We start from the raw sequence: 24,504 nt of genomic DNA, 5'->3' as shown, positions 1-24,504 counted from the left end.
ACCACCAAACACTTTTTATATTTAGTGATCAGTAAAAAATAAATAAATAATTTATTCAATCATCATTGCGCTCCTAGACGAAGCCTAAGATTATGGTAACATGAAGATGTTCAAGACTCTAAGCAAAAAGTTACGAGTAACCAATTACGGTATAATTTGTGAGAATAAAGAAAGTTTGAATGAGGAGTTATCTCAAAGTGTCCATTATATTTTGAAGGAATTATTTATGAACAAGTTCACCAAACGGGGAAAATAAATTAGGATTTTGGGTTAGCATATCGAATTCATAAATTTCAAAGAATAGATGTCGCATAAGCTCATCCCAAGACTGATTCTTGAAAGTCGAGATCATTTTTTTACGTTTTCTAATTTTATATGAGAAGAATGATGCTTTTCCTTTGATTTTTTTTCCCTCGATATTATTTGATTCGATTTTTCAAAAAAGTAAGATTAATCCAAAAAAATATTAGAATGACTCTCGTCGCCTTAGTTTCATGGTAGTTTTTGAGAAAATGAAAACGGAAAACCTGCACGGCTTATGGACCCGATTCCCGGGACATATTATTAAAATCTAGCATGTCAAGAAATATTTCTGCATCTCTTGGGTTCTAGAATCAGAACATTCCCTGTCCAATTTCAAGCTTTGATCCTGTCAGTTCAAAAGGGGTGACATTCAATTATTTTTTTTTCTTTTGAATTTTAAAACAGAACGGTTGGTTTAGTCGTTTTAAAAACTGTTTGGTTCGATGTAAAGTGAGAACTTATTGTAATTACTTTCTCGAGTTAAAATTTTACCTCTATAATTGGTTAATAGTTTACATACAGAGCACATGGAATTCTCATATAGTAACCTGGTTCAAGTCGTGGGGATCCACATCTTATCCTATAAAAATTAACTATATATTATATTGTTATTCATATTTTTAGTAATCTAAGGTAATTATTAAGCACAACAATATTACATTTCAACCTGTAATTCAAAGGGAAATAATTTTATAGTTAAAATTTTCGTCCAATCTTCATATTTAGTATAATTTAACAATTCTCAATGTTGTGAGAGTTTTATACATGAGTGGGCCGACTAGATTCGAACTGGATTTGTCGAGGTTTTATGGAATTTAAAAAAAAAGAAAAAAAAAGAAAGAGAAGCTGTGTTGTGCAGCGTGCAGCGTTGAATCGGCTCCATAGCCCATTTAGAGCCCAATATAATGAACTGGACCTTCTCGAAAGGATCGAATTGGGCCTTGTGGCCAAGGCCTGGCCCATACCGCTTGCAGGGATCGTCGGATTAATAATAATTTTTTCACCACCGGTGGACCGGAGGATTAACGTGTCAGGCCACAATGGCCCCTCCCGCTTACGCCACGACTCGTGTCAACAGCCTCGGCCTCCCACCTTCCACGTGTCAAACGACCCACCTCCCCGCTGTGCCGCGTCATCCTACACGTGTCAGACAAGAGCCTCCATGCTCTCCTGTATAAATAGCATCCTCCAACGCCGGAATCGTTTTGTAGCACGTAACGAGACCTGTCAGTTGCAGTGAGTAGTAAAAGCTTAATAGTGCAGTAAGATATCGTACTCGGGCAAGGCAAAGATGGCGTCGAAGCAGGAGAGGGAGGAGCTCGACCGCAGGGCCAGGCAGGGGGAGACAGTCGTGCCCGGTGGCACCGGCGGCAAGAGCCTCGAGGCTCAGGAGCACCTTGCTGAAGGTCGTTGTCTATTCATTGTTTTGCATTTCAGTTCGGGTGAAAATTATTATGGTACGTATAACTGCATGACGCTAATTACGTACGTATGAACATGTACAGGGAGGAGCCGTGGGGGGCAGACAAGGAGGGAGCAGCTGGGACCCGAGGGATACCAGGAGATGGGCCGCAAGGGAGGGCTGAGCACCGGCGATGAGTCCGGAGGGGAGCGGGCTGCCCGGGAGGGCATTGATTTCGACGAGTCCAAGTACAGGAACAAGACTTAACGCACGCATCTAGTATGCGCGTGCCTCTCACTAGCTAGTTGGGCACCTGACTTGTAAGTGTGTGTACATAGGCTGTTGTTTCCGTGTGTTCTGTCGACCAGGTTTTTCGCGGATGGGTCAAGAGTGGTCTTAATCTGAGTTTGGTTTAGCATGTGTCGTCCTTTTGTTTTTCCCTGGTCGTGCCGAGAGGGGGCTCGTCACTCGTGTCGTCCGAAGGGTTCCTAGTCTTGTGCCTTCTCAGTTTGGGTCGTGTAATGGAGGAACTTAATGTACGAGTATAAGAAGTTTCTGTGTTTTCCATTGTCATGTCCCTCCAACGTTCCTTTCTTCTTCGAGCTTCTTTCTGATATCTTCCTGAGGTTCTTTCCAAAAATATTGGCAGCACGACATAATTACTTGAGGTTGAAGATATATAGCATTTTTCGGTAGTGTGAAGATATGGCATTTTTTAATAACAAGGAAAAATAGCTTAAAAAAATCACATAGTTCCGTCTACGAGGCAGACGGATACGGAGTCAAATGCGGAAATTATTTCTGTCTACTAGGCATAGGGGGCAGACGGATACGGAGTCAAACGTGAAAAATAGGACAATTGACTTTTAAGTTAAAAGTTCAGATTGTTTGTTGATTTTTCATAATTTATTAGAATTGTTCGATAATTTTTTCCAATCTATCGAAATATCACAAATTTAAAAAAATTTCAAATATTTTTTTACATTTAAAATGTAGATTATGAGTTTGAATTATAAAATCATATATATATATTTTAGTTTAAATACTGAAAAATATTCATAATTATATCCCAATATATGTATGTCTTTTTAATTTTATCCTAGCACATGAAAATAACACTAGCATATGAAAATGAAAATGACACGAGGCAACTCAATGTTTAGGTAACTTCTCAAAACTATTGGTTCCTTAAAACTATCGCACCGTCAAATCTCAAAACTATTGGTTGTAAACTATCACACCGTCAAATATTTTCATTCATCAAAATTATTTTCATTCATCAAAATTATTGGTTCTAAACTATCACACCGTCAAATATTTTCATTCATTTTAGATGGAAAATCTGACGTGACACTTCTCAAAATTATTGGTTCCTCAAAACTATCGCACCATCAAATATTTTCATTCATTTTATATGGAAAATCTGACGTGACACGTAACGATTGAAAAAATCAAAAGCTCTGCCTTCCCTCTCTATCTATCAAAGGGATGGAAGGGCAAAGGCCTTTAGTGTCCCCTCTGATATGACAGTGCGTGAATCACCTCCTATATTGACTTACATGAAGAGTTCATTAAATCAGTTTCATAGCACTCAATAACTCGCAATATGGTGGCTTGAGCGATGAAAATAGTTAGTTCAAAAATGATATGGATCAACTCTTCATGTCAGACAATATAGGAGGTGGCCCACACAATTTCACTCAGTACCATTACGTATCACGTTAGATTTTCCGTCCAAAATGAATGGAATATTGATGGTGTGATATGTAACGGTTGAAAAAATCAAAAGCTCTGCCCTCCCTCTCTATTATCAAAGGGGTGGAAGGGCAAAGGCCTTTAGTGTCCCCTCTGATATGACAGTGCATGAATCACCTCCTATATTGACTGACATGAAGAGTTCATTATATCAGTTTCATAGCACTCAATAACTCGCAATATGGTGGCCTGAGCGATGAAAATAGTTAGTTCAAAAATGATATGGATCAACTCTTCATGTCAGACAATATAGGAGGTGGCCCACACAATTTCACTCAGTACCATTACGTATCACGTTAGATTTTCCGTCCAAAATGAATGGAATATTGACGGTGTGATAGATTTAAAAAATTATCTTAAATATTGGGGTGCTTCGTGTCATTTTCGTAAGTTATGGTAAAATTGAGAAAAAATATAAATGCGGGAATAAATGCAATAGTTTTCAATATTCAAACCGACGTACATATATGACTTTGAAATTCAAAGTTTTTAGAGCATAGGAAAAATATGTGAATTTTTAGAGTTTTGATATTTAAGTAGATTGAGGAAAAATGTCAAATAATTTCGGTAGATAAGGAAAATTGACAAATTATATGGTTTTTTTAGCTTAAAGTCAATTGTCATATTTTTCACGTCTGACTCTGTCTATCGCGTGGGTAGAAATAATGGCCACGTTAGCACCATTAGAGTCGAAATTTGGTAAAAGGGGAAAATGAAAGGAAGCATTTTGATTTTTCAGGCCAAAATTTGAAAAGTTGATAGAATGGAAAATTTGGGGGAAACTATGTGATTTTCTACGCTATTTTCCCCTCTAATAATCGTATCGTAAGTGACATCCCAAGAGCTACGGTCCCAGTAGTTTTTCGGAATTTGCAGAATGGTATTGAAGCTGGTACGTACGTATAGCTTAATTGGTGATATTATCTGCTGTCGTCGGACTACCGTCTAGTCTTTCTCGTACGTACCTGATTAATATCAATTTGTCAGAAAGCTCGAGAATGGATGAAAAAAGTTATTTTAAGTGCCCAATCTAAACGTTTGCCCTTGAATAAGGTGTAGAATGAACAAGAACAGGAGGACGATGCATGATATCCTCTTCTGTGTCGCATCCCATTTTCAAGCCACTGAAATGTGACTGGCCGTTCGCTGAAAGGTCAAGACAACCCTCATAGCAAGCGAAACCATCTACCAAAAACATCTATTTTATGATCCAAAGTTGTTCTTTATTAAAGGGGCAAATTACAAAAAAAAAATTCAAATTTTGTAAAATGTCTCAGTTTTGTCCTAAATTTTGTTTTCTAACAAAAAAAATATAAGTTTTCTAAAATGTCTCAAAAATGACCTCCGTTATAACTTCCGTCAATTTTTGTTGCTAATGGTGGGTCCCTTTAACAGTTCACGTAAGTAAAAATTGACGGAAGTTATAATGGATGTTATTTTTGAGATATTTTAGAAAACTTACGATTTTTTCTGTTACAAAACAAAATTTATAATAAAATTGAGATATTTTACAAAATTTGAGTTTTTTTTTTGTAATTTACCCTTATTAAAACTAATAAACATAATCTCCTAATGGGTCGATACACAATGAAATCTTAGAATAAAAGTTCTCTATAGCATCACAACTTCTAACAACTCCATAGTTCTAACAAATACCAAAATAACCCAAAAGCACGATATTCTCCTAGCAATCCGGCTCCTTGAACCTACTAGCGTCTTAGCTCTCAATTCTCCTGAATCTGAATATGGGGGGAAAATTATAAAGGGGTGAGCTCCACATGCTCAGTAAGTAACCAAAACTCACTTCTACTGGATCAAACATCTATAAAAATTTATTACAAACAATTATATGTAATCACTTTAACATCGAGAATAAGATTCGTACCAATATAATCGTAAATTTAGAATTTTAAATAAATGAATATTCCGAAGATGTCTTAAACTTCTCTGGACTCACTACATTTACTGCATCTGGAGGGAGAGGAACGCCAGGCTCTACCGGAATCAAGTCTCGCCTCCAACAATTATAATACGAAGGATCTTCTCGGATGTGAAAGCAAAGTTGTCTGTTCTCCCTCGATTCTCATGCAAAATTGCACACTCTATCATTGCGAGGCATATGTTTCACCATTTTGATACTGCAACTAGTTGACTTGGGAGTAACTCTTGGGTATTTTTTTATTTTACTCCGTATAGAGGAAAATGGTATTGGTTTCTGATGTAAATTCATCTGTTATCAATGAAGTTTCATCATTTATCCAAAAAAAAAAAAAAAAATTCGAAGATAGGATAATAAGTTCAATTTTCAATGAAATTAAACACTAGTATCACTTTCAATTAATATTTTGTATCAAGTGAATTCAATAGTTCGATCGGGGTATATTTTTGTAAAACGATATCTCAGACCAAATGAGTTCAATAATTTATTTTATAAAAATATTATCAAAATAAATAGACTAAACTTCATACCAATAAATCATGTTCAAATATTGCTTTCAAACATATTCATATAACATAGATTCATTGATTCAAAATATCGATATCAAAACATAGCTCGTTGTCTTATCACTATGGCAACACTTCATCTTGTCGCACATATCCTCTATATATTTACTGGTTTAATCGTGCTGGTAATAGTTCACTGTACCAATTTATATTCCGCTGGTAACGGTCATTTATGCCAATTTATAACCTGCTAGCAACAGTCGCTATGCCAATTTATGTCCCATTGACAACGGTCACTATACTCGAAACTTTAGTAGACAAATGAGTCTTATAACATAATAAATATAGTAATTCGGTTTTCAATAAATCCCATAATTTTGAAGACATTTATGTCATTATAAATAGGTTAATAATCCAAACAGTTCATATGTTCGGAGGTACTTCAAATATATTTTCCAATAATCATAAATAACAAGTCCATTTCTAGACAATTCCATATACTCAAAAGAATATCACACGGCATACTCGAACCAATTTCAGTAAAATTAATATCATACGCCAATAAGTTTCGATACTTGATCCTGATTTTAAAAATCGCAAATCGTTTCAGGCTCAAATAAAGTAATTATTATTTTTCATTATTATAGCATTTCGCATAATTCAATGACACGTATAGAAATTCTATTTTGTTATTTCGCAAATAATAGAAATGAGTCCGGGTTACTTAGTTCGATTGCCTCCAAACTATCAACTCGCATACGAAGATCTGGATCACGAGATAAACCTATAATCAAAGTATGACGCCACTATTGATATTGAATTAGATGTGATTATTGCTATTTATTATATGCAGATATACAAACTTAACACTTATATCGAATTCCTTAGAAAGAATAACTTTTCTTTCCTTCTTGAGGTGCTCTGCTTCTGTCCACAATGAGATTCTCGGCTTCCAAGTATTTTGTGAGGGCTTTGATAAAAGCAAAATTGTCCAGAAAGTAGTTTTCAGTGTCCACACATACATCAGAACCGCACTCAAACTCTGTAATTTGAGAGTGGGAGATATCCATCATGATTATTAAAGAAATTACAACCTTCATATATATGATGGACCATGTTAGTGATTTCCACTAGGAGTGTCGGTTGAAATTAGAATCGTTTATTCTTTCGTTGAAATAAAGTTATGATTGGTATATTTTTCGTCTCATCACCGATAAAAATGTGAAGTGACATAATTTCGTGCCACCACCTAGCGAGAGATTAGTTTGGGGAAGTTCTAGAGTAGAAGTCCAAGCAATATAACTAAATCATAGAAGTTGATGAGTATAAGTATTGTTACACCACCTTCAAATTCTAACATATTTTTCAATTTCATGTACAAGTCGGTTGCTCTTGAAAGGTAAATGTTACATTAATAATACGAAAACTAGAGTAAAAATTTTGCAATATGAAAATCATATTTTAGATAAATCTTGAGATTGACTTGTAGTAATTATTTGATATTACAAAAACTCATATACGATTGATCTCAAACTAATATTAGTTTACTTATTGACTTATATGGAGATAGACATTTAAATTTTATCGGGTAATTCTTAGGACTAGTGTTTTCGCTGTTGTTGGTATTTCTTTTTTTTTTTCTGTTTTTTTTTTGCCTTAAATTACAAGGGATATATTCTTTGTTAACTATTATTTTTTCACTTTGTTATCTATATAATTTGTCAAATTTTTTCGTCCTAATACCATTCAACGGTTATTTCCTTAATCCGAGCAGCTAGCCCGTGCATATTTGGGGGCCTTTCATCGAGTTAAATGGTAATTAGGAAGTTATTATTTCATAAGCTGATCTAGTGTCTTAATTTTCGAGTATAATCAACAGCATGGAGCTTATTCTCCAAAAAAAATGCATTATTTGATGGAAAATCTTATTATCTATCCATCTATCATGTTACAAAAAGGAGAAAGATTGAAGTTGGTCTAACATTCGTTTCCCAAAATGTCCATCACTAAATAAAACTAATAATTTTACTAACCATTATATTATTAAAAGTTAAAAAAATAATTGATAAATTCATGTTTTATTAACCGCCTAAGTAATTTTCCCACTTTCCTGTAATTTCTCTCTCCACTCACACCGTTCCCTCCATCTTTTGTCTTCCCTTTCAGCATTTTCTTTTATTAATTTTATCATAAATACTTTTTCCTCCGAAAAAAAGTAACCTTCGATCCGCGAATAAGAGGCAATAAATAAATGCCCCTCCTTTTGTATTTAATTACAATTCTGCCACATAGGAGACAGTCGGAGCCCCCGATTTCGGAGGTTGCAGCGCTGCTCTAATTTTACTTAACCTCCATAAGGTATTGAAAAGAACTCTACGTGAATAAGTGCTACGGATTACCCCATCACCCCCCTCCCCCCAGCCACACACACATACATATGTAGCAAAGAATGATAAAAGAAATAAAATAAAAAAAATTCAAACCACGCGTAATGCAAGTAGAGAGTCTAATCAATTCAAATATAAAACCCTTATTATAAATTTCTTGTTATTGTTATATTCAAGATATAATAAGACATACTATGAAATAAAACTAGCACAAGCATGTCTATATATCGACCGTCTCTAACAAAAGCCAGTTCGATTTCTTAGAAGGACCAGCTCTTTCCAATCATTTTGAACACTTGTGGAACATAATCATGCGAAGGGAGCCATTCTCCCTATTCGCGACAAACTTGGCCATGCCAATGACGGCAAACTGCCATGAAGTTCAAGATAGAGTGAGCCATGAGAAAGGGGACATTGTACGCCTTACGGTGGCATTCGCACATGCCTAAAGATTAAGGTTTCAAGTTCGATTCTTCTCAACGGAATTATCTGTGCATTTTTATTATGACATTTAACGTCAGGCCTTTTTAAAGGTTGGGCCTACTGTGCTAGTCCAGGCCCGCAACCCAAGTCTCTTAGGCGGAGCGAGTGGGCCCAGCTTAATCGAGTATCCGGATTGCCCCAGCGAAGGTCATCCTTCTCCAGAAGCGGAGCAACTCCGAGCCCGCGTCCAAACACCACCCAAAACCTCCCGGCTAGGGTTTAAAAACGCTTTCTCTCCCCTTGCAAAAATTCGAGTTTTCGGAAATTCCCACCATAATGTCTCCGAAAAACGAAAAAGAAAAATAAGAAAAACAAAAAAAAGGGCGGGACAGAGTCTCGGTGGGAGAATCAACGGACCTCTCGGCTGCTCGCTCATCTCGGCCACCGCACTGTTTCGGACCACTGGACCCAGCTCCGACAATGCCGCCGGGAGTCCGGGAGCTCACGGTGCTGGGCGAGTTCCGGCCGTTCGCCTTGATTGCCGAAGCTCTCGATGGCAAGCCTCTCGACGACCCTGCCGACAAGTACGATTACTTCCTCTTCGATCCCCAGACCGTCCGGGAGGATCCCGACTCCGGCCCTGATGCCTCCACGAGCGGCCAGTGTGACCATGAGCTCTTCATTAGGGGGAACAAGTGAGCTCTCTGCATATTACAAGTTTGATTCTTTCTTTTCACTTTTGGCAAATGCGAGTGGGGAGAACAAAATTAAGGTTTTAAAGCGGAGATTTCGAATTTTGTTGATCGAATACCGGCACGGTCATCCAGGAATGCGGGTTCCCGGCGTGCATATCTCCAATTGGATTTGTTTTCTCAGTTACTTGCTTAGATTTGAATGGTTAGCTTACAGTTATCTTGTTGGGAAGTGAGAGCTTGAGGAGTTACTGCTACGACCTTGTTCTGCCAAATCATTATCTTATGACGCTGCCCGGTCCGTCTAAGGACTTTTTTCAGTGTGGATGCTTGTCTGTTTAACACGTGTGTAAGTTGCCGGTCTATGTTGGGATAATTATGTCTCAAATTCTGGAAAATTTGTAAATGAAGTGACTTTTCCATTCCTTTAGGGGATTACTACTTACCGATGAATAATTTGTTCAAGAACATCTATGAACGCGTGGCTGGCTGTTGTTGTAATCTTAATAAGGCATTATAAACATGGGGGTTCTCGTGCTAAAGGTTGTCCATTTGTCCGGGGATATGCCGTGAGCCCTGTAGTGTCCCTGGAGTTGCTGGGATATAGCTGAGTATGAAGGAATAAGCTTGTTGGTTTACTGCCCTAATATTTTGGAACTGCCAAATTGAACAAAGACCATGGCATCTCTGATACTGGACAGAGATTATCGGTCACTATGGATGAGCAAGGGGCCTGCTCCAGATCTTTTGCTTAATTCATGTTTATGTGATACTATTTATAGTCGAGAGCTTATATCTTGCTTCCCTTGCCAGGATTATATGGAGTACTGGTTCACGAGTGCATAAAAGATTCACCCTATCATCTACTGTCATCATGGTATGTTGTGTATGTAGAATTGAAAACTCATATCATTTTTGTGTGTGGTTAAGTAAATCGACTTAGTTTGAAAGAGAAAGCAGAACGCACATACTTAAATCTATTACTACATGTCAGAGCTAGCTTTTCTTGACTTCATGTCAATATTTAGTAGTGAAATTACAATAGTTTCTTTTTGTTCAAAAAATAAAGAAAAGATCAACTTAAGCATGTTCTGACTCTTTTTACTTGGATTCAAGGCATGTTGGGGTCGATTCAGTCAAAAATCAGAAGCCCTTCTTTGCGTCTTGCAAATTGAATCCTTGGCAATCTACAGTATTTCAGGTACATAAGAGAAAACCATGCTTCATCAGTTTCTTTTGGTCGAACAATTTTGATAATGTTACTATACTCTGTTTTGTCTTCTGTGAAGGCAATTGGAGTCCAAAAGGATATGTACTTGAACATTTTCCTTAGTTTCACATGTATTTTTTATTTTTACGAATAACTTTTGAGATTGTTTTACAGGTCAAGTTGTGGAGATCCCGCTGCCTCGTACCATCACATCAATTTGGCCTCTTCCATGCGGTTTGCTTCTACAACAAGCAGCTGAAGGAGATTTCTCAACAAGTGTTCCTAGCACATCTTCCAGTCTTTCATTTGGTGCTTCTGAAATATCCCGCCTTAGAAAAGAAACGGGACAAAGTCCTCAAAATCATTATTTTCTGAGTGGGTTTGATAATATGGTGAAGGGAAATACAGCCCTGTCGTCATCTCATGTAATTCTAAAGAATCCAATGGAAGAACCACAGGTATGCATGATAGTTACTATTCAAGGTTCTTCAGTTGGCATTTATCTGTGGTTTTGTATGTACCATTGCTAATAAACCTTTAATGTGCATAGCCGCAGCTCATTTATATTGAAGAAAGGGGAAAAGTCAACATAATGAAGGATTTTGATGAAAGAACTATATGGACAAGTGATCAAGTTCCTCTTATGGCTTCATATAATAAAGGTAAGGCTTCTCTGCAATCATAGTCCATCAAAGCTGAAGCACTTCAATTTCTTATTCTTAAATTTTAACTTTTCTGAAGGAAAGATGCAACATTCCTTATGGGTTGCTGAAATCCATAGTTCAAACCTCGAAGAAAAAGCTTCTTCTTCCTCGGACATAATTCCTGCTTGTGTTTTGCCCAAGAAGTTTTTGTTCCGTCGGATTTGGCAGGGAAAAGTTGCTCATACAGCTGCTTCTAAGGTGCCAGTTTTCATTCCCTGCTTCGTTGTTTCCTTGAGAGATGATTGAGTAGGCAAATATATAGATTTAAACCAGTGACCATGCAAATGGATAGACTATAAAGTTGTTATAGGCCTTTTAAATGACCTATCTTGTATGATATATATTTGGCTTCAAGGAGGTTCAATCTTGTGAAGATGGTAATCTGGTGCTGTTCACATTCAGTGGGATCATCATAACAATCCAAACTTCAGAGCCTACATCTGTACGAAAACCAATAGTCGAGAGTGACGGATGTTTAGAACATCTAAATGGAGTGCAACTTGAGGGACTGGAAAGTTTCGACCTTTGGAAAAGGGGGTCTTGCTTGTGATGATGGTAATCTGGTGATCTTCACATGCAGTGGGATCATCAGAATAATCCAAAGTTCAGAGTCAATTTCTATATGAAAATCATGGTTGCGAGTGAAAGTGATTGAGATCATCTAAATGAAATGCAACTCGAGGGAATAGAAATTTGGATATGTGGAACAGGATAAAAGGTTAATCTAATACTTCCCTGTTTTGACAATCTAACTTTGGTTTTGTCAGGTTTTTCTGGCGACAGATGATGATACAGCTCCCATAATCTGTTTCCTTCTTCAAGGACAGAAGAAGTTGTTATCAGTGAGGCTTCAGACTATTGAAATTAACAATGAGATCCTTTTTGATGTCAAACCTGACATGAGCTGGAGTATTCCAGCTGTTTCAGCTGCACCGGTGACAGTAACACGCCCAGGGTAAAGTTGTTGTTGCCCTTCTTTCTGTTTCTTCTTTTCCTAATTATAGTAGCAGTATCCCCATTTTTAAGGAATTGAACTCATCATCATTTGGGGTCCAAGTCTCATCAGACCATTGACTTCCATCCTTCAATTACCTGAAAATAATGTAGAGAAGCTTTAATATCCTTTCCTTTCCTTTCCTTTTTCCCTCGCAGGGTAAAACTGGGACTTCTACCTCATACAGATATTGTCGTTCTGGCTCCCGAGAACGCCATCCTTCTCTATGTAAGCAGCATAGATGATTGATTTTTCTCTTCTGGAAGATTGCAGATGCTCGCTGTTATCATCTTTGTTGACATGGTTTTCTACAAGAGTTCAAACATACAATTGTGTAACATCTTGTTTGCAGAAGTCGGTTCTTAGGGGATGAGCTTAATTACAGAAATTTTTTCATTTAACTGACCACCTAGTGTTCTGGCTAGAAGCAATATCCTTTATTTCATGGTTTATGTAAATATTGATATTCTTTAAATGTTTTCTATCTCATTATACTTCCTATTGAAAAAGAATTCAGTTTCCATGAATAGTAATATTCATTTTCTTTTTATATATTTTCTATGCGTCCAGTTTCTATTGGATTACTGTAGACAGTCCCCTTCTTTTTGTTATGGTACCTTCATTTTTGTTCCATGTACTGTAGAAGATTCCTTAAAGTAATGGACAAGAAAATAGAATTTAATTTTATAAGCTAAAATTTATTGGAGGCCATTAGATGACCAAATATAATTTAAAATTTGCCTTTTGATAGGTTTATTGAGCGAGCATCGCTATTTTGCTTGACGTTCTTCTTGTTCAACATGGTCTCGTCCTCAGTCCAAAGTTTGTTTGATTGGTGTAACTTATGTATGTACCATAACTGCAGTCAGGGAAGCAATGCTTGTGTAGGTACTTGTTACCTTCTTCATTGGGTGAATCTCAACTTCCACATAATCTGAAGCTCTCGGAGAATGTGGCATTTGGATCTGATGTTAAGATTATCGGGTTAGCAGACTCTATTGAAGGGCGCATCAATGTGATTGTCAATAATGGAAAGGTGAATCAACTGATTCATATGGTACTGTCATGCTTTGCTGCAGAAACTTTCATGGAAGAATTATATATTTACTTATTGTTGGTTGTGTAGATTTTTCGATGTGCATTGCGCCGGAGCCCTTCTTCCTCTTTGGTGAATGATTGCATAACAGCCATGGCTGAAGGCCTCTGCTCCAGTTCCTACAATCATTTTCTTGTGCTTCTTTGGGGTGATTCTGACTCTTCGTACTTATCAAAGTTTGACTCTAGTGTTGATTCAGAGTGGGACTCTTTCTGTAGCATTATGATGCGAATGTGTGGAAGATTTAAAGGTAGCTTGGCTGAGCATTCAGCTTCAGCGTCTTCGTCATCGTGGGAGTTCCTTATAAACAGCCAATTCCACAGAAATTATTGCAAAACCAACTCTTTTGCCAGTATTTTCTCTAGTGGCTCTCTTGATATTCAGGAATTGGGTCATCAACAATCAAGCATGGAAGCTAAACTCAGTGGAGAATCCTCATTTTATTCTGAGCTATTGACGAAGAGCTTAGAATCTCTGCATGCAGTATATGAATGCCTCAAACTGAATAATCTTCGCAAATGGTATGTGCACCAACTTAATTTCTCACGTTGGTTTTTTCCCCATATCAAATTATATTGTCTTGTGCTGGAAAAGTTATTATTTCTTCCCCTATGTTCTGCTGCTTTTATCATTTCATTGTCATTTTCTGTTAAATATAATGCTAGGGAAAATAATTGAAATAATTACAGTTTGTAAACTCATGGGATGTTTAGAAGCTGCAAGAATTGCTTTTTGATAGCATTGGGGTGAAGTTAGAATTAGGAGATGGTACGGAAGGAAGTTCAACTGATAATCAGATGGCAGGTTTATGTGAGAAACTCTGATTTAACTATTTGAATTTTATCAATTGAAAGTCGTACATTTTCAGTCTTGTTTGTGCGAGTGAAGTGATGGATTTATACTTTCCTTGACTCCTATTTACAGATGTTTCACTGTTTCGTGATTTTTACTTTTGCTTACAGGGATCTGGAGCTTTTGTCTGGTCTTCTATGCAGTATTGCAAATTCTCTAGGGGAAAGAAGCTACATAGATCATTATGTTCGTGATTTTCCTGCTCTTGTCGAGAAGGTTGGAACTGGTCCAGACTCTCTATCCTGGAAAACTCCTCCCAGCCTGTTCAGATGGCTCGAGATCTCACTGCAACGTGGTTATAATTCTGCCGACATCAGTGATCTGCCATCTCTAGTTTGCAATGATGAAAGTTCAGTTGTGAGCTGGGCCAGAAAAATAGTCTCGTTTTATAGTTTATTGTCAGGTGCTGAACACGTTGGGAAGAAACTCTCTTCTGGAGTTTCTTGCAATATTGCTGCAGGCTCGTATTCCACCGGTGAGGAGCATACTGTTTTGGCAATGGTTGGGGAGAATTTTGGACTGCAGCAACTGGATAACCTGCCTTCTGGCATATCCCTTCCTTTGCGACATGTGAGTTAGAAATCATGTTTCCAGTATCCAATCTCTTGTGGTTCTCAGGGGTCATGCACATACCAAGGGTTAATGAGACTGAGATTTGGGGTATCCATGGTGCCCTCAATCATGGGTCCCAACGTCTTTAAGCATTTTATTGGTGCATAAAGTCCCTACTGAAATTCCATGGCCAAATAAAGGGCGTCGAAATTCCTTGTGCAAATTCTTCCTAAGGTTGTGCTATCCAAAATAAGGGATTTCAAATGAAGGGCATCTCAAACCAATCACTTTATTTTGAAATCTCTTGGAATATGATATCCCATCCAAAGAAAATCTAACGTTTTGCTGGGTATCCTTCATTGCATACATCATCATCATCATCATTATTGTTATTGGGTTATTGACAGGCATTGGACAAATGCCGAGAATCTCCTCCTACTGACTGGCCTGCTGCTGCTTACTTTCTTCTTGGTCGAGAAGATCTGGCATTTTCATGTTTGGCACACAATGGTGAACTTGAAACCTGGAACAATGCGAATCTTCTGTCTATGTCTACGCCCTACATGCTTCATTTGCACCCAGTTACAATTCCATCGACGGTTTCTGATCCGATTGGGCCTGACAGTGCAACCTTTGAGGATGCAGACTCCATTGACGGGTCTATGACAGATGGTATGGAGCATATCTTCACTGCCACCACTCAGTTACGATATGGTCGGGATTTGCGCTTAAATGAGGTTTGGTCTTGCCCTTTATTTTAAATTAAAAGTAGCTGTGCTCATACTCTGATATTGATGAGCAAAGCTTCATTTCAGGTAAGGCGCCTGTTGTGCTCTGCAAGACCAGTCGCTATTCAGACATCTGTTAACCCTAATGCCTCTGATCAGGATCTCCAGCAGGTTCTCTTTCTTCTATTCTGTTGCATGGCACTGTAGTTTTGGTAAAATTGCCTTTTGGACTTTGTTTACTGATCAAGCTCCCAAGAATAATTTGTCTGATATATTCGCTCCTATCCTCTCCTTTTCATAGGCCCAGCTCTGGCAATTAGCACAAAGGACCACTGCGCTTCCTTTTGGGCGGGGTGCATTTACTCTTGCGACGATTTTCACTCTCTTAACAGAGGTACTTGTCACATATCGTTCTCGGCCCTCTCTCTCTCTCACTTAAGTGCTTAAAGATTTTTAGCATCTCTTGCTCTTATGTTGCAGGCCTTTACTGTGCCAAAGCTTGTTTTGGCGGGTCGATTACCTGCCCAGCAAAATGCAACTGTATGTCATATCACGCCCTTGTAACATATCCTGCTTTATCTTTCTTGTTTCTGCGGGTGATACATATTTGTTTTATCTTTACTAATAATAAGCCTGGGCAGTTCTTTTGTTACAACCTTAACTTTCGAATGTTATTTTGAACAAATTTTTTCCAACCATTGGCAAAAGGTAACTAAGCATAGTATGGTCAAACACATTTATGAAAGTGCTAACTTCTAAAAAGTTCAGGCCTTGTCTTTGTCACCCTCCTAAGATCTTGCTAACCACCTATCCCAATCTCACCCACAGACAAAATTGCCTCTTCATTTTTTTTTTTCATTTTCTTTTATATTTTAATCTCAACTATATGTGTTTAGTCCAATTGCAATTTAGCGGATGTTAGCAAGGAGATTTTATAATTTTATTATTACCTAGAGCTAATTGATCTCAAACGGCTTTATACATAACTGACACGTCTAATGCCACGCGTAGAACAGGCAGTACAGTAATATTATAATTTTATGCAGTACAGTTTCTAATTCTCCTTAGTACGGAGAGTTAAACTTTTCACCGAGAAATTTTACATTGATAGAGCAACAGTATCTAAATTTTTTGCAATGTGGAATTTTGTTTGAGAAAGTAGCTAGTGACATTCTTAAAGTCTTGTCTTTGCTTCTCATGTTTTCCTTTCACACAGTTATTTCCCTGTCCTTTCTATTCCAATCATCAAATGAAGCCTTCTTGACACAACATGAGACTTATAGGTCAATTTAGATCCCAATATAAGGAACATACTAGAGCTCAAGTCTTGGCCCGAATTCCATAATGCTGTAGCTGCTGGTCTAAGGTTGGCCCCTCTTCAGGTATCATTTTTTCATTGTTGCTGCTGCTGCTTTGTTTTTTTCAGAATCTATATGTTATTGAAGGCGAAGCGGAGAGTAAAAAGGTGCCATATAAGCCAAATATTTATAAAACCTGGGCCCCATATTGAAATGACCTTTTTATCCTATTTCTTATAAGATTAAATGAAGTTCCCTATATTTTAATTCACCTTATTTGTCCACATTATTGTGCATAAAGAGAGTACATTAGATTTTTCCAAAAAAGATAAATTAAATTAATAATTTAAACAGAGTTGCTGGATATACCTAACTATTTGAAATCTCATTGTACCAAAAACACTTTAATACAGCTCCTCATCATAAATCAAGCACACAAGAATGTCTTCTTCTTCTTCAAACTTCTCTTTCCTATCCAATCTCTTCCCGTCTCCTTTGCTCCGACCATCTCTTTCAATTTGTTTGTAGATTCATACATATTATATGAGGATATCTGAATATTGTATTAAATGTTATTTAGGAGATGATGTTTCTTTATGATTTTCCTTAACAGCAACATTTATGGAGAACTAGAGTTGGTGTTTGTCATTTTGATCCCTTTTCTTCTTCATCACAATTCACAAATTTTCCCCATTTATTTCATTTATGTTATTGCATAAATTTTTCGGTTTCCTTATTGCATGAATAATTATCACAAGTATATACGTAAATTAGCAAATTGGTTGTGTCAGTTATCTTTTTTAAGGTGCACACAAAAATGTCTCCACAGCATTTTCTTTCAGTAAAAAAAAAAAGCCACTATAATATTACGGTTTATGTGATTTGGCAATGCACTGAAGTTTTTACACTTGCTATCTGAATTTCTATAGATTCAAGGGTATTATTGATTATTGATATGCATACCAATTATAAATTAAATCATATTGTTCAAATGAATATTGCAGGGGAAAATGTCAAGAACATGGATTATTTATAACAAACCTAAAGAACCAAATGCTATACATGCTGGGCTTCTTCTTGCATTGGGATTGCATGGGTATCTCCGTGTTCTATTGATAACCGACATATACAAATATCTCGACCAGGTTTATATTCTTTGGCTGCTTGATTATTGCCTGAGTGACTGCAAATGCAATCAATTATTAGACAATTGCCTCTGCAACTATAGAATGACTGGCGTGTATGGACAATACTTTACCTTATATAAGAATAAGAATGTAAAAAGAGGCAAGTACGCAGTGTAATGCTGCAGAAATGATTAGAATTCCTTTCTCTTGCACTATGGTGATTTGAATTTTCCTTTTATGTTGTGTTTTGTATTTGTAGCAACATGAGAGCACCACCGTGGGGTTGATGCTTGGCCTAGCTGCTTCTTATAGAGGATCCATGCATCCGGCAATGTCAAAGGCATGTACCTTTTGCATGTACCCTTGGGAAATGAAAGATGTTAATAGCAGAGAGATACTACACTATATCTTGATATATGTCGGAAATGCACTGGCCTTTGGAGTTGCATTCCAGTTGTTTGTTTAGTTGCAAGAGCTCTTACGCGACCAAAGTCACATGTTCCATTTCATGATTGAGGCTGGTGGACGCTGGATTTACTGCCTTTCTTTCTTGACTTTTTGAACGATTATGTGGCAGGTTTTTTACCTTCACATACCTGCTAGGCTTCCTTCAACTTTTCCTGAACTGGAGTTACCGACTCTCTTGCAGGTAATGATTGTTGCATGTTGCGAGCATTTATCAGATTTCCCTCTGATATATAATCTTTATCTCTCAATCACATGTCTGCATCATATTTGTAGGTAAATGCTCTAGTATGGCACTCTCTCTCTCTCTCTCTCTCTCTTATTTATTTTATTTATTTTTTTTATTTGGTCTTTGTTGGACGTATTATATCTGCCCTTGATTTCTTTCCTCTCACCAATTTGTGGAATACTTTGCAACTTCTATGATTTTCAATGTGATGTAATACTAAGCTGCCTCCGTCAATTTTGAATCTTCCAGTCAGCAGCACTCTTGTCGTTGGGACTACTTTATGAAGGATCATCACATCTAGAAATTATGCAAATGCTATCGGTGCGTTTCTCAACAGGCTTCTTCCCCTAGACTGCCTTTTCTCATATCTGACATCTGTCTGGCAATTTTTTTTCTTCTTCCAGTAAATATCAGTCACATGTTTGAACAGGAACTGATATTTTGCAAGACTTAAGTAGTGCATCCTGAGCTTTTTCACCATTTCATTTTTTGTGAATATGATAGCGTATTTGCAGAGAATAATTTTACCCTTATAATTGGACTGGGCTAACCTGACTTTCTTTATAGTCACCGGAAGTTTCAAATTGGCTTGGTTTTTGTGATAATAAATGAATATAGGTCAGGTTCTCTATCCTTGACTCATTTCTTAGATGCATGCAATCAAAACCATTCTGGTTATGATTAAGGTTTTTAACTTGGCCTTCCTCACCTTTTTTCCCTAGTTGTAATTTTTTTTTTAAAGAATTTGCTGGAGATAAGTAAATAGCTATTTCTATCTGTGCGATTACACTGTCAATCATAGATGCAGTTCTTTGATTGTTAAATGTATAGCAGTATATGGATCAACCAAGTGGATTTCTTACATTTTCAATTATCATCACACAACCTAAGTAACACTATTATTTTACTTATTTGCACAGGGTGAAATAGGCCGTGGAAGTGCAGGTGATAATGTGCATGAGAGGGAAGCTTATGCTGTTTCTTCGGGATTCTCATTGGGTCTTGTCGCATTGGGTACTTTTAATTATATGCATCTCTTTGATCATTAATAATTTTGGTGCTAAGCTGATTTTTCTCTTTTTGTCCTAATTGGAGGACGGGGGCTGGAAATGCTTGGATCTCTAGACAGTTTGCTTGACCGCTTGTTTTACTACATTGGTGGCAAAGAAGCACACAATGTATAAATTCTAGATTCTGTTTTTTGAAGAATTAGTGTTTTCACTCTACCTTATTTTCATAATTCTTGATGTCTGAACTCTCAATGGGCATACAACGTAATCTTTAGAGTTTTTAATATTAAAATATCTTTTCTTCACTAACCATTTTCTTCTCTTGTCAGGAAAGATCTTATTCATCAGCACTATCAAATGATGAGCACAATCGTGGAGTTGGACAGGTCAGCTTATCTCTTCTTTAAGCACTTTGAGAGTCATTTAGCTACGTAATAAAATTGACATGATATGACTACTATGGCTTTTCACTCGACAAATTGGCTAATTCTTTGTTGTAGATGATGGATGTAGCTGCCGTCAATGTTCATGTCACGGCACCTGGGGCTATTGTTGCTCTGGCTTTAATGTATCTGAAGGTAATTTTCCTAGCATATGATAATCATAATATCATGTTCATTCCCTTTAATTGCAATGTTTCACATGCTCGTTTGTAATCTCACTTATTCCATCAACTGCAGACTGAATCCGAAACAATCTCATCAAGGCTCTCAATTCCTCATACATCTTATGATCTACAGCATGTAAGGCCTGACTTCATGATGCTGCGAGTAATTGCTCGAAATCTGATAATGTGGAGCAGGTAGCACTCCAAAAAATACCCTGTTCTTTGCTTCTCTGTGGATATATCCTTGATATAAATCTTGTTTTCATTCATTCAATTATTTTTGCAGAGTTTACCCGTCAAAGGAGTGGGTTCAATCACAAATTCCTGAAATAGTGAAAAATGGTGTTAAAAGCCTTGGAGATGACAATGAAGATCTCGAAGAAACAGATATTGATACCGCTGTCAAAGCTTATGTTAATGTAGTCACAGGGGCCTGTATATCTATCGGTAAGAGACAGTCTGTTGGAAATCATTCGGTCTGAAAAGAGAATATAACATATCCAAGTGCAAGATTTAGCAGCTCAATGCAACATTCAAGTGCTTCTACTTTATGAAAATGCTTTTCCTTGAACATGTGCAGGACTGAGGTTCGCTGGGACAAGGGATGGGCAAGCAGAGGAGTTACTTTATGAACATGCTGTCTACTTCCTAAATGAGGTCTAACATTGTGATGCTGCTACTTTCATGCATATGCTTCTTGACATTTTAAATAACTACATTGTAATTTAAGCAGATCAAGACCGTCTGTTCTACAAGTGGAAGTACTTTCCCAAAGGGAATCTCACACTATATAGATCGGGGTACATTGGAAATTTGCCTTCACCTTACTGTCCTTTCGCTCTCTGTGGTAAGTTGTGCATCAACCCTTTTCTCTTGGTTTTGTTTTTCTACAGAATATATTCAGAATCTGATGCTTATGTGAGGGAAGAGCAGGTTATGGCAGGTTCAGGACATCTACGAACACTACGCTTATTGAGATTCTTGCGTGGTAGGCATTCTGCAGATGGTCCCCCTAACTATGGAACGCAAATGACTGTAAGCTCATTCATAAATTTAATGAGGATTCTACTTAAGATTGCATGAGTTATAATTATCCTATGAGCTCTTTTATGTTATTTGAGATAAATTAGTGTTATGTAACATATTTGATGTTTGATGTGGTTCACCCTCACACGGCCTAAAATCTTTTAGATTTGTTAACAGTACATTTTTCCGGGGAATCTTAATTCATCAAATTTTTGTTTTCGAAAGGATCAATTCTCAACCTTGTTGCTGTTGATGCTTCCATGGCCTAAATGCTGCCGATCTTAACAGGACATCTCTTGACATAATGATAGGTTGATGAATCTAAATGATGATCACCATCCATCTCTTTGCATGATTAATTATTTTAATTTTCCGATGCTCAACTGAACCTAGCTAGGAAACAAGCTCGGGAAGCTACCTCTATGTGCCATTGAGTTCCTTATAATTCTTTATTTTTCATTTGATTTGGCTGGTTTCTCATGGCACATTTTCCTTCATTTGGTTTTCAGATAAGCTTAGCTATTGGTTTTTTGTTTCTTGGCGGAGGCATGCGCACATTCTCCACTAGCAACAGTGCGATTGCTGCTCTGCTGATCGCCTTGTATCCACGACTGCCTACTGGTCCAAATGATAACCGATGCCACCTACAGGTACCTAAGCATGCATTGAATTCGTGTTATACTCAGATGAACAATGTTGTCCATTTGCAAGCCAGGTACTGTGTGATCCTTACTTGCACACTAGATTTGGTCCTACAATAATTTTTTGAATTGGACCATTTTGACCTGGAATCAATCATACACTGTATTTTACTTTAACAGCAAGTTGTACCTCTTTATTCTTTGTTGTATGTTGCTCTTTGGTTATCTTTTTACCTTCTTTTGATTGGGACACTTGGCTTTCATTTTGCAGGCATTCAGGCACTTGTATGTACTCGCTGCTGAAGCTCGGTGGATTCAAACAGTTGATGTTGACACTGGTTTGCCTGTCTTTGCTCCTCTGGAAGTTACTGTAAAGGAAACTGAGCATTACTCTGAGACAAGCTATTGTGAAGTCACCCCTTGCATTCTGCCCGAACGAGCTACCGTAAGTAGATTGAACGATCAAGTCTATTCAGTTCTTATATTTCTAACTTCTGCGCAGCTCTAGAAAACTTGGATTGTTCTTGCAAAGTTTTTAAGACTGAATGTTTATATTGCAGTTGAAGTCCATTCGTGTTTGCGGTCCCCGATACTGGCCTCAAGTTATAAACCTTGTTCCTGAAGGTTAGTTGAATCATGACTTAAAATCTCTTCTTTTTTTGAAAATTTTCTAGTATGATGTCCAACATGATTGATTTTTGAATCTTCAGAGAGTCCGTGGTGGAGCCCTGGGTCCAGGCATGGCCCATTCAATTCAGGCATCCTTTATATTAAGCGGAAGGTTGGCGCTTGCTCATACATTGATGATCCTATAGGATGTCAATCCCTCTTGTCACGGGCAATGCACAAGGTTCATCTAAACGTTAAACTCTTTTCTTCCCCAAGTATATTTCATCGGTTGGTATCTAATTCCATTTCCTTGGTTGCAGGTTTTTGGTTTGAAAAACTCTAGGGCATATAACGCTAACAGAGGCGATGGTTATGTTTCTCTTGATCAGCTGGTCAGCACATTTTCCTCTGATCCTAGCTTAATTGCTTTCTCGCAACTATGCTGTGACCCGTCATGGAATAGCAGGCAAGTGTTGTATGTGCTCGACATACCAATGGAAGTGAAATTGGCAAAGAAACAAATTAGGGATTTCCTTTTCTTTATATTGTTTTGTTTTTAGTTGATTCTCAACCAGTAATTAAAGTCCCTATTTCCACTTTTCTGCAGATCGGATGATGATTTCCATGAATTTTGCTTACAAGTCTTGTTTGAGTGCATGAGCAAGGACAGACCAGCCCTTTTGCAGGTATAATAAAAAACTTTTTAGGGAAAGAAGAGGCCTAATACAAATTTGGTAATGAACTATTTTTCCCTTAAACAATGACCTGATATCGAAGATTGCAGAAGTCAGGGAAGGATTTAGTCAATTGCTATACTGATCTCTATTCTTATTCATCAGACTAGTTTCGAGTTCGCTTTGTCCCGCTATCACCGTCATTGTGCATTCTTGAGATTACGTTCATCTCTTAAGTTCTATTCTGGAATGCTCTACAGGTATATATATCTCTGTACACAGCTATTGGATCCATAGGTGATTTTATTATTGGAGAAGCTCCTGTATCTGCTGAGACATTGTCCGTCTCCAGTTTGAAGGTATTATTCAAAGCCCTATCACTTTTACTGACGAGCTACAGAGAAATTATTCTCGTCACCTATTGGACTAAAACTCCATTCAAACCATATTTTTTTCAATCAATTCTGCAGCTTGCTTTGACGTACAGTGAGGCTCTGTTAAGTGGAAGCCTGGCCACTCCCAAAGGCAGCATCGTTCAGTCTGTCTTTGTCGGATCCCTCCGGAAACGATTAGAGGATCTCTTTCTCTGTTCTACCAGCTTGAGGGATGATCTCGCTGCTTATTTGAAATCAGGAAGGTGGCCTTCCACGGAGAGGAGGGCAGTGATCCTTTCCTTGTACCTGCAGTGGTTCGGCGTGCCCACTCCATCTGTGATAGGGAAAGTTGCCGAGAGAATTAAGCCTGTGAGGAAGATCTCCCGGTCTTCAGTTGCATTATTGAGACTGTTATTGCCGACGACTCATGTCACTGCAATCAAGGAAATAGACGAGCTCCTATGTTCCTTCTGATGGAAAAGGCTTATCTCCCATCGTCCCGCAGCTTGGACGATGTGATCAATGCTGTGTCCGAAGGAGGTGCCTATGAGTGGCAACTGCAGCTTGAGTTCTGAAGAGAAGACCGACCGGAGAGCAGCGATTAGTGGTTTTATCTCTGAGGGCAATGGTGCCTCAGTTGGGTGGTTGTAACGTTATGTGCAATGTTGCACAATTTTGACCTGATAACTCCGCTGAGACTCGATTCGTAAAGTTGTATTTATAATGTACATCTCAGTTGTCTTGTGCTGATCTATTTACCCAGGTATTATTCCTGGGTCTCACTTGCATCACACAAATCAATTTGAACATGTCTTATTTAGAAGGGAAAACAATCAAAATGGTGCTCAAAGTTTGAAACGGCCACTGCTTGCTCATAAAATTGTTGCCACCAGACCTGTTC

General features: G+C 37.7%; 2 protein-coding genes across 7 annotated transcripts; both read left to right on the top strand.

The window, feature by feature from the left end:
• The first annotated feature begins 1,495 nt into the window (after positions 1-1,495).
• Positions 1,496-2,278, top strand: LOC116196509 (late embryogenesis abundant protein B19.1A). Its single transcript, XM_031526253.1, has 2 exons — positions 1,496-1,709; positions 1,809-2,278. The coding sequence occupies exons 1-2, from the start codon at positions 1,595-1,597 to the stop codon at positions 1,970-1,972; spliced, it is 279 nt and encodes a 92-aa protein (XP_031382113.1). The 5' UTR covers positions 1,496-1,594; the 3' UTR covers positions 1,973-2,278.
• Positions 2,279-8,986: 6,708 nt separating this feature from the next.
• LOC116195511 (anaphase-promoting complex subunit 1) lies at positions 8,987-24,433 on the top strand. Of its 6 annotated transcripts, none has more exons than XM_031524748.1 (37): positions 8,991-9,410; positions 10,221-10,284; positions 10,524-10,608; positions 10,792-11,075; positions 11,168-11,279; positions 11,359-11,519; positions 12,089-12,276; positions 12,474-12,543; positions 13,181-13,351; positions 13,442-13,932; positions 14,374-14,833; positions 15,223-15,552; positions 15,631-15,714; positions 15,845-15,937; positions 16,024-16,083; positions 16,827-16,925; positions 17,846-17,986; positions 18,228-18,308; positions 18,546-18,617; positions 18,912-18,983; positions 19,583-19,676; positions 19,758-19,840; positions 20,002-20,058; positions 20,173-20,250; positions 20,353-20,474; positions 20,566-20,726; positions 20,860-20,936; positions 21,013-21,126; positions 21,213-21,314; positions 21,815-21,955; positions 22,218-22,391; positions 22,507-22,570; positions 22,657-22,796; positions 22,876-23,021; positions 23,163-23,241; positions 23,490-23,588; positions 23,700-24,433. In XM_031524748.1, exons 1-37 carry the CDS (start codon positions 9,196-9,198, stop codon positions 24,075-24,077), a joined length of 5,442 nt encoding a protein of 1,813 aa, XP_031380608.1. In that variant the 5' UTR covers positions 8,991-9,195; the 3' UTR covers positions 24,078-24,433. The 6 variants fall into 6 exon arrangements, 5 of the variants coding, with proteins under 5 accessions (XP_031380608.1, XP_031380610.1, XP_031380609.1 ...); XM_031524749.1 differs by having other exon boundaries at positions 9,196-9,410; positions 11,174-11,279; XR_004154671.1 differs by lacking the exon at positions 23,700-24,433 and having other exon boundaries at positions 8,987-9,410; positions 22,876-22,947; positions 23,490-23,561.
• The last annotated feature ends 71 nt before the right edge of the window (positions 24,434-24,504 follow it).

The sequence above is a fragment of the Punica granatum genome, chromosome 2 (genome assembly GCF_007655135.1).
Source record: "Punica granatum isolate Tunisia-2019 chromosome 2, ASM765513v2, whole genome shotgun sequence".
Lineage (NCBI taxonomy): Eukaryota > Viridiplantae > Streptophyta > Magnoliopsida > Myrtales > Lythraceae > Punica > Punica granatum.
Note: the sequence above shows the minus strand (reverse complement) of the source record. Positions and strands in the feature narration are given on the sequence as shown.